Below are 12,692 nucleotides of genomic sequence, written 5' to 3' on the forward strand. Positions count from 1 at the left end.
CACACTTGTTATTATTTTGGTCATATTTATATATATATATAAAAGGTAGATTTTACAGAAAAGAGTTTAAAATGCAGAAAGACCCCCCCCCCCCAAAAAAAAAAAAAGTGCAGAAAGACAAACACCCCCCCCCCCCCCACAAAAAAAGCTCCAGGGTTAAAGTTCATATAAAAAAAAATTCTGCTCAAATATTAATATTTTTAAAACAATTTTTGCAAATTAAAACTTCTCAGTATTATAACTGTGCATATAGAAATCATTTTTTTTTTTCATTCTGTTCATTTAGTTTAGTTATTTATTATTTAATCCGTTCATGTGATTTTCATCAAGTGTCCCTCCTATATATGTATAATGAACACTGAAACAATGTACAATTTCTTTTACTAAAGTCAGCTTTTTATTTTTTTTAAATCTCTTTATGTATTTTTTATATTACAGAAAATGCAATTAAATTTAATTAGCATTAATTTTGACAAACTTGTGCTGATTGAGAAGTGAAATGTCTTACAAACCAGTATGTCACTTTGCTAAAACTAAACTTTGATGCTTGTATTTTGATTTACATGAATATGATATAATAATATTCATTTATAAATATACATGTATTATATATATTTGCTGTGACAATCTCTATGTTAATTTTGTTAATTATTATTATCTAATTTGTTTCCTCGTGTTTACACCAATTTTACCTTGAAATCTGTTTTATAGAAATAAAAAGTTTGCACAAAAAAGAAATGGCTTTTATCCCTCTATGACAGATTGTAGATATGAATATTCAAAAGAAAACAAGATGTGTATGTGTGTGTATGTGAAAAAAAAAACACTGATGCCACGGTATGGCACCTTTTGGTAAAGGTTGAAGTCTAGAGATTGTTAATCAAACCCAAAGGTCAAGCAATAAAAATATTTTTATCCAAAGATAAAACTTGTCTCAATAATTATACATGTACATGTGAAAAGCCAAAGCACTAACTAATTAAAAGTTTTGCGATGGTTAAAACTTTTTTTTAAAATGTGGGTCAAGGTCAAAGGGTCAAATTAAAGGTACCAAGGGGAAGGCCTTTTTAGAAAAAAATACAGCTACTAAATATTGTAGCTCTAGCACCAAATGTTCAAAAGTGATGGCCAAGGTTGAAGTTTTTCAAAAGTAGATCAAACTCAAGAGTAAAGGTCAAAGGTAAAAAAAAAATGTTGTAACCCAAAAGAAAGGATTTGTCTCAATGAATATATTCATTTGAAATACATGTAGAAAAGCCATTCAAAAATTATGTCCAAGGCTTTTTAAAAGTGAGTCAAAAGTCAAGGTCTAAAAATTTTTATATTCATGGAAAACACTTGTCACGATGAATACACATTTGAACCACGGGTACTTGTTGACAGGGCACCCCCTCCACCATATTCAACCCCACGGCTTTTTTGGGCTTTTTTTTTTTTTTTTTTTTTTTACAAATTGCATTTATTACACTTATTCATCATGTGTACAATAGAAAAAGAACAACCCCCCAAACCCAAAAATAATCGCTCTACGAAAAATACCCCACTATACAACTCTCTCAAGTGGGATATACATGTATTCATATTTCTATGTTCAATTTGACTCATACCTTGTGTTCTCAAATCAATATGAGTCGGAAAAAGGTGCTCACCTTTAGAAAGACAATAATGGAAAAGGAGAGATTTCAATATTTATTCAAGGGATTTTGACACGTATATATATATTTTTTTTACATATTTGTTCAAACTTTAAATAAATTAAACAACTTTGAGTCTTTGAATGTTCAATTATCCATCAGGAACCTAATTTTTTTTTTTTTTTTTTTGCAAATTTTAAATTATCAGTAAAATGGTGTTACTATCAAAGTTAGCATCTTTTTAAACGATCTCCTAGTCGACCCCGCCCCCCCTTTAATAAAAAAAATTGAATAATTAGACAAGAACCTTGAAGAATTAAGATTGAAAATAAACAACCTGCGAAAGTAAGACAAATTCACGAAATAAAATTTATATAAAGAATTTTGTTTTTAAATGATATATTTCATTTTTAGAATTCCTCAAATCAGTAATGCAGTTAAATATCTTGAGATAATTACTCAGCAAGATGGGGTCCTATGGAAGGGAATCACCGCCAAAAGTCTATGTATCTTGCTTTTATTCTTATTCTGCCTACTTCTTTATGCTTTGTTGTTATTGTAATTATATGTCACTTTATTGTTTTCATATTCGTCTTAATTACATTTCACGTTGACTTTTATCATTCTTCATTTTGTCTTTACTTCTATGTTGCTTTATTCTTGTAAATTCATTCTACTTTCTTTTAAACTTAAACAGTTTCTTTAATAAATTATTAGCATTATCTCTACCAAGAATGTTAATTCAATCACGCAAACAATGAAGCATATTCAATGAAGACGAATGGAAGTTGTCAAACCGTCAAAATTTAGTGCGGCATTATAACGCTAGGTGGCGTGGTGTTCGCTACAAGTGTTGGTAAAGCTAGTTAAGCAAACCCGGGTCGGGTTATTTGAAATTGTTCAATACGCCTTACTACTTTATCAATCGAACTTCTGAAGGCCGGACCCGATCTCCCGATGCAATGATGGAAACTCCATCTTTATTTTCTCTGGGCACACAGGAAAAGCGGCTTCTTTTTTTCAGACATAACTTTATACTTTACTAAATATCTTCATTTAAAGGCCGACCCACTTTTTGTAAGAGAAAGGGTCAAATAAGTAAATGTAGTACGTATAGTAGGAAGAAAATTTAAATTTGATTCTAAAGAAAAATTTGAATCTAACTCAAAACCCACCCCGCCCCCGAAATAGGATTTCATTGGCGTCGGAAGATAATTGAAAAGGGGGGGGGGGGGGGGGGGTAAGTGTAAGAATTTTTTTTAGACCTTCAAAAACAACACCTGACAATCATATTTCGTGAGAAGGGGTGGGGTGGGGTGGTTTGAAGTTTTTTTTCCAAATACCACTACTTTCCCCATTTTAAACCTTTACTGCAACGTGTCCATGGCAAGTGTGTGTGTGGGGGTGGGGGGGGGGGGGGTGGGGGGAGGCTAAACCCAGGAATGTTCAATATCTATACTAAGTTTATCTTTGGAAAGAAGTGGGGGCTAAGCGCCCCCCCCCCCATATCCCCGGTTCCGACGCCTATGTATTTTCAAGTTTGGAAAATTTCCTGGGGTTTATTTTGCGCTTGTCAAGTTGTTTTCAGTCGGTAGCTTGAATATTTGTTCTCTTGTTGCCCCCCTCCCCATTTTCAAACACGATGCTACGTCTCTGTTCTCTCGCCTGAAAAATATAATCTACTAAAGTTATTTGTTGGATATTTGAATTACATTTTAATTGTTATAAAAATGTTAAATATTTTGATACTAGTTAACTCTTATAAATTGGATTGTTTTTCAGAACCTTCCACTGAAATGAACTTTATTTCACGACAGATAGTAACTGCTGATGCGGGTGATTCTAGGGACAGGGCTTTGCAAAGGAATTAGGAGCGTTATTCGTAGGCAGGCGCGGATCCAGAATTTTTTCCAGGGGGGGGGGGGGCAACCAAGTCAAAAGAAAATCCAATCCCAGAAATTTCTTGACAAGCATAATACATGTAATAGGTAGAAAAAACATAAACTCGCTCAAACGTCAAAATTCTATTTCGGGGGGGGGGGGGGGGGGGCTTTTTTTCTTTGTTTTAGTAACCTTGTTAATTCCAGGGATCCTACCCCCCCACCCCCTCTAGATCCGCGCATGGAAGGCGAAGTCTGAACCAGACCCAGTACATGCACCCAGGCATACTAGAAACACCCCGGTCTTTTTTTCTGCGTTAATATTTTATATTAAAATTGCACTTTTCAATAAAGAAAGAAATATCTTTAGTACGCACCGTGTTTGTCATCAACCAGGAGAGCTAAAAAAAATCTTAAAACTCGAAAATTCTATTTGGTGGTGGTGAAGGGGGGGGGGTCGTCAACTTTTTTCAGTAATAAATTTTACTCAAATGCCACTAAGTACATGACTTTTAATATATAAATTGACTATTAGTACTGCAACAAAAAGTGTAAGGGATAAGGGATGGGGGGCAACAAGCCTTTCGCTGAACTTTTCCAGTAGTAAAATGTTACGTTTAGGAAAATGTTTCGTGGCCACCCTCCCCTCTACCGATGAAACTTACCCCATAGGAGGTCGTCCACCCGGAAGTCAGTATATATATTGAGACTTTGGTGATTGTACATTGTATAATTTCCTTTTCGAGAATTTTTCACTCAAATGGAGAAGCCACCTCTTGCCGGTGGAGAGCTGCAAATTTGTCCTATATACTTGGCACTTATAGCCATTGAGCAGTGAGGGATCTTTTTTCGTGCCAGCACCTACTGCAAAACGTACGGGACCTCGGATAATACGGTCTAGATCTCATCCGAAGGACCGAACTCCACATCCTATTGTGGGATTGGAACCCACGACGTATTGGTCGACTCCTTACTACTGAACTTCGTGACTCTATATAGAGCAGACGCCGAAACCACAGTGCCACGCGGGCGACTGCATCCAAGGGGGGGGGGAGAAAGAGACATTAGTACTCGTGAAGATTATCTATGTTTAACTAAATGGTTAAAATGATTTAATTATAAAATACTATTAAAATGATATTATTGAAATATTTATTCATATAGAACCAGGGACCTGTATACTCATAGGCGTAGTCACAGGGGGGGGGGCAGCGGGGGCACTAGCCCCCCCCCCCCCCCCCCCCACTTTCAGATCGGGGGGGGGGCAAGAATATGTCTGTGCCCCCCACTTTTTAATGAAGAACAAAATCACAGCTATTTTTCCCCAATATTTTCTTTACAATAGGAAATGTTCATTGAAGGGATAGTTGCCCCCCCCCCCCACTTTTTGACCCTAGTATAGTAATATCGAAGAATTTTGGAAAAAAAAATTGGAATTGAAAGTAACTTGCCTTTGAAAAAGTTGGCCACTACCCTCCCCCCCACGAAATAGAATTTTCGAGTTTGGGGAACTTTCTTTCTTTTTTTTCTGGAGTTGAGCCCCCCACTTTTAAGTTTGTGACTACGCCTCTGTGTATACTAGTATATAGGTCCCTGATAGAACAGATAAATTTTCTTCAAAAACTGAAAACGTTAGTATATATAAATATTGTTTTACGATTTGTTTTACGATTTAAAAAAAAAAAACTATTCGGGGGAGGGGTTGCTAGGAATGGGGGCGAATTGATATATATAGCGCAATTTCCCACGGAAGACTAGCTATATATTGAAACTTCCCCGGGGGGAGTCCCACTGTATAGTCATCCGAGGAAAGCATCACTATGTAGTCAGCCTTCCAGGGGAAATCTTACCATCTAGCGAGACTTCCGAGGGAATGGCATGTATCGGGTGCATACCTGGACTTATAACAAACATCAGTCTTTAAAAAATTTAAGCTTGATTTATAAAGTATTAAGGCAGAAAATTGAAAAATCTCGAATAACCCCGGCACGGGTTTGCTTACCTAATTTTACCAACACTCTTAGCGAACACCCTTGCCACCTAGCGTTATAATAATGCGGCACTAAATTCGGACAACTTGTATTCGTCTTCATTGAATATGCTTCATTGTTTGCGTGATTGAGTTAACGTTCGTAATAGTTATAATCATTTAAGAAACTGTATCAATTTAAAAGAAAGTAAAATGAATTTACAAGAATAAAGCAACATAGAAGTAAAGGCAAAATGAAGAAGGATAAAAGTCAAAGTGAAATGTAATTAAGACGAATATGAAAACAACAAAGTGACATATAATTACAATAACAACAAAGCATAAAGAAGTAGGCAGAATAAGAATAAAAGCAAGATACATACACCCCTACTAATGTTATTGTGATTTAAATTCAAGACACGTGGTTTAGGTTGATCTATTCAAAGGTTATAGGGTAGAACCGGTTTTATAAATAAAATTGGCAGTAAACATGATATTGCTATAGCCTGTTTCTTTTGAAAACATGTCCTGTAATAAATGTTTCCAGACCTTTCTGAAAGACTTTCATGATTTTCAACTGGCAAAGGGTGGCTAAAGGAGGGGGTGTTAAAATAACAATATATCTTATACTTTTCGGCGAAAATTAAAGCTCACTAGTGACCGATTCGCTGGTAAAAAAATGTGAATTATCATCTACACTGACAAACCTTTGTTTGCCGTATATGGCTATTGTTATAAATGCGCACAGAGGATCTTACCACGAGCAACTGATCAATCGTTGAATGAATAGCAACGTTTACGCCAAATACATGTACATGTTTGCATTTTACTTCGAACACGTAGTTCAGGTCAATCTACGATCATGTTAATGGACTGCAAAATAAAAAAAAATGTTCTTACGAAGAAAATACAAAGATAAGAAACTTTGAAATATGTTACGGGCGTTTTTAATTTGTTGTTAAATAGAAAAAAATGTTTAATAAAATGTAGTTTGTGTCTAGTTTAGAACACCAGCGCTTCAAGGGTAAGGAAAACGAGCAGCATCTCATGCATTTAAATGGACAAAACTTTGTTTACGTTCGTGATCACGTGTTCGGCCAGTGAATTCACCTGGCAATTGTATTCACCGATAGTACAACAAAGGAATTAATACAGACGCAAATCGCTTTTGCAGTGTGACTTTCAGAAGCCTAGACTTCCGCGGTTTATTTAACAAATGAATTGTTTGTCATTATAAGCATGACAATATTTTTAAACATGCTTTTCATTTACCATAAGATTTTTCTTTTTATTTCAAGCGTAAAATTCCTGTAGTATTCGTAGTAACCCACAATGCAATACTCATTCAGCTGATTGGTCAGTTAAAATCATGCTGGTGCCTTATTTGCTAAATTGACGCCAAAAAATATAGTCCGGGTTCCCATGCAAAAAATATTTGTCCAAAAATAAATTTTAATTCAGGACTGCAGAAAATTGTATTACAGAGAATACTTAATAAATGTAAGTTTGGATGAATGTAAAAGAGATCGATTGATTGAAGTACATTTCTACATACTAGTATATTATCAGCTGATTTTAGGGTCGTGAAAACTGAAACGCAACATAACTTTTCTGTTTACCATGCCTTCACGTGCTAGTCACTTCCTAACCACATTTCCGTGAATAATTTACCCTATCTCGCTGAAGTCTCGCTAACTCTCGCCATAGCCACTGCCAGAGCTACTCTGAACTCATCGGGTTTTATAATTTGCAGAAAACCGAAAAATAAAAGGTTCCGAACACATTAGTAGGGGTGACATAGACTTTTGGCGGTAATTCCCTTCCATAGGGTCCCACTCCTAAAATTTCATAAAATGCTGTAGTCTCCATGCAGTACAGATTACGTATTACATCATGTACATGTATAATATTCTCTTGAATATTTTTGATTTGAAAGGTATTGTCAATTGATCCATGAACAACATTGTCATGACCTAATTTCTGACGCAAAACAATTTTCAGAGAGAAAAAATCCGATGAGGTCATTGACCTAGTCGGGCAGACTCATCTTTTCATGTACGCAATTTACGCTCTGCGGTATGATGGAATTCAAACAAGGAGCATGGCTTTCTTTGGCTGGATGCGCACTTCTTCTTTGTTTTGTTCTGTGCTGTTGTCTCCTTCGAAAACGGTAAAATTACATTGAACTTGTACTGCTAGGCCTATAGTTTATTCACAAATTTATGACCGCCTTTCCATGTTTATTTTGATATTTCATGCTTGACTTAACTTTATAAGAGTAATGTTATTTTTGGATTAAAAACGTTTTAAAAAATTATTTCTTTAAGATTAAGTTATGTATAAAGTCGTAATATTTGAATGTACATTTAAATGATATTATTGTTGAAAGCATTCTTCTGTTACATGGACAAAGAAGTCTTGTGTTTATAAAATACGTAGTATGGAAGTCAAACTGGGTTAAAACGTTATTAATTTCCACAGGTGCCCGGGGACGGCCCGGACCCCCCCCCCCCCCCCCTTCCGTACCCCAAGGATTGGTTATTTGACCTTTTTTAAATGAAATATTTTTCCATGACATATTCACAGAGTATAACAACTGGAAAATCCATTATAGCTAAAACAAGCCTTTTATATATATATATATATATATAAAACCTATACCATCTGATACTTAAAAAGGTAAAAAAGAACTCTTAGGGGTACGGACCAATTATGAAGGAAGGGGGATGGGAAGGCTCTGTGGATTGAGCAACTGTGCTTGGGAGATTGTTCGAGGTCTCTCGGCACACATTTTTACAAAATTCGAATTGCGAAAATTCTCACATTATGAGTTTTTAAAGCACGATTGTAAAACAAAATTATATCACCATTTTGATTGAAAGTATCGTCGGATACCCAGAGATGTCCTCGTCTTTTAATCATCACCCGGTCAATAAGCATAGCTTTGTTAAAATTAAACGCGGAATGTAATAACAACGCAAAATGTAATTAACTGCATGGGATTATTACATTTTGCGTTATTACATCTTGCGTCGAGATCAACGCTGAATGTAAAATCGCAAAATGTAATGACGTTATTTTTAGATTATTACATTTTGTGTTGACCTCGACGTAAAATGTAATAACGTAAAATGTAATAATAACAAAAAGTATGTTTATATTCTTACATTTTTCATGATTACATTCTTTGTTGATCTCGACGCAAAATTTAAAAACGTAAAATGTAATAATCCCGATTTACTAAGTATTACATTTGTATTACATTTGCCTTGATGTTACATTTCGTGTATATGCGAGAAGATTGACCGTGGGTTTCCAACAATGGATTAATTGAAAGGAATGAAACATTTTTTCGCAGGAAAAAGTTTCTGACAGTTCCTACAAATGTGGTGGTGGTCCATCACTTCTTTGGAAGAGGGTTGATGGTTCCCAGCAAGTCGCCATTCCCAATGAAACTTGAGACGTTTCTACGCATGACTAAAACGCCATATATGGTGGGTGCTTTTATATAATATAAACCATTGTTATTTTTTGTAATTTAGTTATATTCTAAACTATAGTTGTAATAGTGGCGCAGATCTATACAACCTGCGACAAAATCTTGTCAAACAGGAAAAATGGCCTTTTACTTTACTATCATCATGACACTCTGTCAAAAAGCAGGTTATATATTTGTATATAAAGATTTGATATTATTTATACCAGAAGTTAAAGATACATTGCATATAGTATACCAGCCATGCCTGAGGTTTGTAACAGTTATCCATCTCGATCGAGATGAAATTTAATTATTTTCGTTGATATATCCATACATTTAAAAAGTACGTAAGAATATATTAATTTCTAAAACCTTTTTAGAATGACCACAGCGGGAGAATGTCCAAGAAAGGTAAAACACCATGGATCAAATTCAATGACACAGAAGTTGCGGATTCCCAGTTCTGTATAGATTTCCTGAAAAAGAAAAACGGCATCGACCTGAATACAGAACTATGTTCCCAGAAGAAAAGCGTTGCCAGGGCGTTCTTTAAACTGATTGAAGAAAAATTTTACTGTTATGACTGCCTAAGTATATGTACCCTTTCCAAACGCCCCCCCCCCCCCGACTGAAATTTATAAATATTGATGAGCATATATTATTTTTATATACTCTCCCTCCTTCATGAACTGAGTTTGGACAGTAGATATCGGCAACGTAACAAAACAATTTTTTCCCAAACACTATACCACATAATCTTTTCTTGACCTAAACTGCGACGTGCCTGTTGAAAGTTGGAAGGGGGGACTATATATCTACGCTCCAATGTTCATTGCCTATGTTATGGGTACTTTGCAAAAAAAAAAAATGAATAAATAAAGTGGGGGCTAAGTCCCGCCTAGCCCCCTCCGCCTCCCTGGTTCCAACGCCTTAAGAGTAATATTAATTATTAAAGATTTTGGTTGGAAATTAAAAAAGCTACATTTATACTACACAAAGTTTTAAAATAAACAATTCATTTTCTTTAAAAAATGTAACAAGTAGATTTTCTAAACCATCTTGGTTCCAAATATTTAAGATACATGTACATGTATGTAATCAAAAGTTTTCCTTTAACTGTAATGACCACAGTCTGTTTTACATTTCAGGACGCTATGTATCGAACTGTTCTGTAATAAAGACAACATACCAGTGTTGAAAAGTTCAGCACCAGTTAAGGGATTTGGCTTTTGGCTGTATTATTGGTTTGTAAGACGTGCCATAAAAAACGCCACCTGGGGACACGGCATTGGACGCCATAGTGTGGAGGAAGTCTGGGGCATAGGTCAAGCTGATATTGAGGCTCTGTCTAACTATCTGGGTAGGTATTTAGGCTTTTAATCTCTTTAAAATATGAAATTTTATTGTAATAAATCAACTGTTGAACTCCCTGTAGCATTAACTTATCTGTCAGTAGCTTGTTTCGGTTTAAAATCTTACTCAGAGGATATTATTCTTGCGTATTGGATAATCTGGGATACATATAAACACAATATATCATATAGGTGATAGCGACATATTACTACATAAATATAGTAAGTTGACAATGGAAAACGGTTTGTTATACGAATTGTTAGTTAGCCCTTATTATCAATAATCAGTCAAACATTCAAATATGAAACAGATGTGGTAGACTCCAGTACAGTTGTATTCCAACACCATTTTTGGAAAATATGTCAATATATGACTGTAAGAAATACCACGTCGTCTATATATTTGAATGTCAAATTAAAGGCCACAGCAAGTACTTTTTTTTAATATGGAAGTTTTTGAATTATGAAATTTTGCTTCAAGGGAATCAAAATACAAGTCGACAAATAAATGTTTGGTAAATGTCCATCGAAATTGCAACAGATTATCAAAAGACATAATTGTACCCGATCTCCAAGACTATATAAATCTTATCAAAGACTTCTAAACTTATTAACTTCAGAGTACTTATCTGTAGAATCAGAGTAATTTTTAGCGAAGTAATTTTTGTTGGTGAGCAATCTCATCTTATAAAAATTCCAGTTTCATTTTGAAAACGTAGTTGTCTGTTACATTCCAAAGCTGATAAGTTTTAAATTTTTCGTGAAGAAAGTAGGGGGGGGGGGGGGGGAAAGCGTAGAAAAGTCGTAAGTTTTGATGTTACTGACTTAAAAAAAAATGTGAATAAAATTTTCTAAAAGTTTTGTTGAGTTTTTGAAAATTGGTATACATCACTTCGAGAACATGCTAATTAGTGTATAAACGTACATAGCACAGTACGTCTTAGGTTTTCTCTTAATTACATTTTTTGTGCGGGGTAAAGATACATGTAGGAATTCTGTATTTTATGAAGTAATATGAATGATACATAATTTTTTTTTAATTCTGCTAGAATTATTTTGTATTCCGTATTTCTTCAGGTGATAAGAAATTCTTCATGGGAGACGCCCCCAGTGAAATAGACTGCTCTCTATTCGGAATGCTGACATTTCTTCTGGTTAGCATGCAGGGGACAAGATATGAAACATTTACCAAAGGTAGGATATAACAGAAAATCACTGTCCTGGAATTTTTTCTATATCTAGATTTGAAATGTCAATTGCAAACTTTATAAAAAACAATATTAATACATGTATTAATTATTAATTAATTTTCAGAACCTGAGGATTGGATAACCTTAATTATAACTTTTGTTAATTTCTAGAGAACCACCCCAATCTTGTGAGTTATTTCGATAGAATGAAGTCAACCTACTGGCCAGACTGGGACAACTTGACCACGGCCAGCGATAAGTTTACCGATGACCATGGCAACATTTATTTTTCTGAAAATATTCCCAAATGAAACATTGCTGGCAAACCAATTTCAAAATACTAGAAATTGTAGTAAATGTCTCATTTATGAGGAGAAAAAGAGAAATTCAATATATTTTTGTATTACAAGCTGTAAAATAAAAAATAACCCGGTGATGTAAATCGAGGTTAAGTACATGTCCACTATTACAATGTTACAATTTTGTACGCGTCATGGCAGAAGATCCCTGCCATGGCGGAATGAAAAAAACCCACATTTTACAGAGTTTCTATGTTGCACTTAGTTTTCCATGGGTAAGACTTTTTTCATCCGCGGCCTTGAATGATGACTGTTGCTGATATTTGCAATTTATTAAAAATTATTTAACATGTATACTTCTTACACTATTACTATCACTTGGTCCTCGAGGGTTCGAATCCCACTGGGACGTGGAGACTGGTCCTTCGGATGAGACCGTATAAACCGAGGTCCCGTGTCGCAGTAGGTGCTGGCACGAAACGGATCCCTCCCCGCTCAATGGCCCTAAGTGCCGAGTTTAGGACAAAATTTTTAGCCCTCCACCGGCAAGTGGTGGCGTCTCCATATGAGTGAAAAATTCTCAAGAGGGACGTTATACTTTTAGGTCATAACTCTTACTGGTCGCCCACACACGAGGCAAAGTGGTAAGCATTAGAGTCACGGAGTAAGAAGTTTATCCTTAGGTGGCGTGTTCGAATCCCACGGCAGGACATGAAGACGGGTCCTTTTGATAAGACCGTAAAAGTCGAGATCCCTGATCCAAGTCGCAGTAGGTACTTGCACGTAAAATATTCCTTATACTTAATAAAGACCGAGTACAGGTCAAAATTTGCTGCACTCAAAAAGCAAGGTTGCGTCTCAATTATAGGTGAAAAATTCATGAAAAAAAT

General features: G+C 35.3%; 1 protein-coding gene across 1 annotated transcript; it reads left to right on the forward strand.

The window, feature by feature from the left end:
- Positions 1-7,538: 7,538 nt before the first annotated feature.
- LOC134256387 (failed axon connections homolog) lies at positions 7,539-12,692 on the forward strand. The gene is made up of 6 exons (XM_062739035.1): positions 7,539-7,653; positions 8,842-8,977; positions 9,342-9,494; positions 10,093-10,321; positions 11,391-11,507; positions 11,675-12,692. The coding sequence occupies exons 1-6, from the start codon at positions 7,562-7,564 to the stop codon at positions 11,812-11,814; spliced, it is 867 nt and encodes a 288-aa protein (XP_062595019.1). The 5' UTR covers positions 7,539-7,561; the 3' UTR covers positions 11,815-12,692.

Source organism: Saccostrea cucullata, unplaced genomic scaffold (assembly GCF_032062105.1).
Source record: "Saccostrea cucullata isolate Sc308-1 unplaced genomic scaffold, CSIRO_AGI_Scuc_v1 ctg2800, whole genome shotgun sequence".
NCBI classification, from domain to species: Eukaryota; Metazoa; Mollusca; class Bivalvia; order Ostreida; family Ostreidae; genus Saccostrea; species Saccostrea cuccullata.

What these genes read in the sequence shown, in the direction of transcription:
- LOC134256387 (XM_062739035.1), top strand. Translation starts at nt 7,562, where the DNA reads ATGATGGAATTCAAACAAGGAGCATGGCTTTCTTTGGCTGGATGCGCA. An exon ending in TGACTAAAACGCCATATATG is followed by an intron (nt 8,978 to 9,341) that starts GTGGGTGCTTTT and finishes AAACCTTTTTAG; the next exon opens with AATGACCACAGCGGGAGAAT. An exon ending in GGCTCTGTCTAACTATCTGG is followed by an intron (nt 10,322 to 11,390) that starts GTAGGTATTTAG and finishes GTATTTCTTCAG; the next exon opens with GTGATAAGAAATTCTTCATG.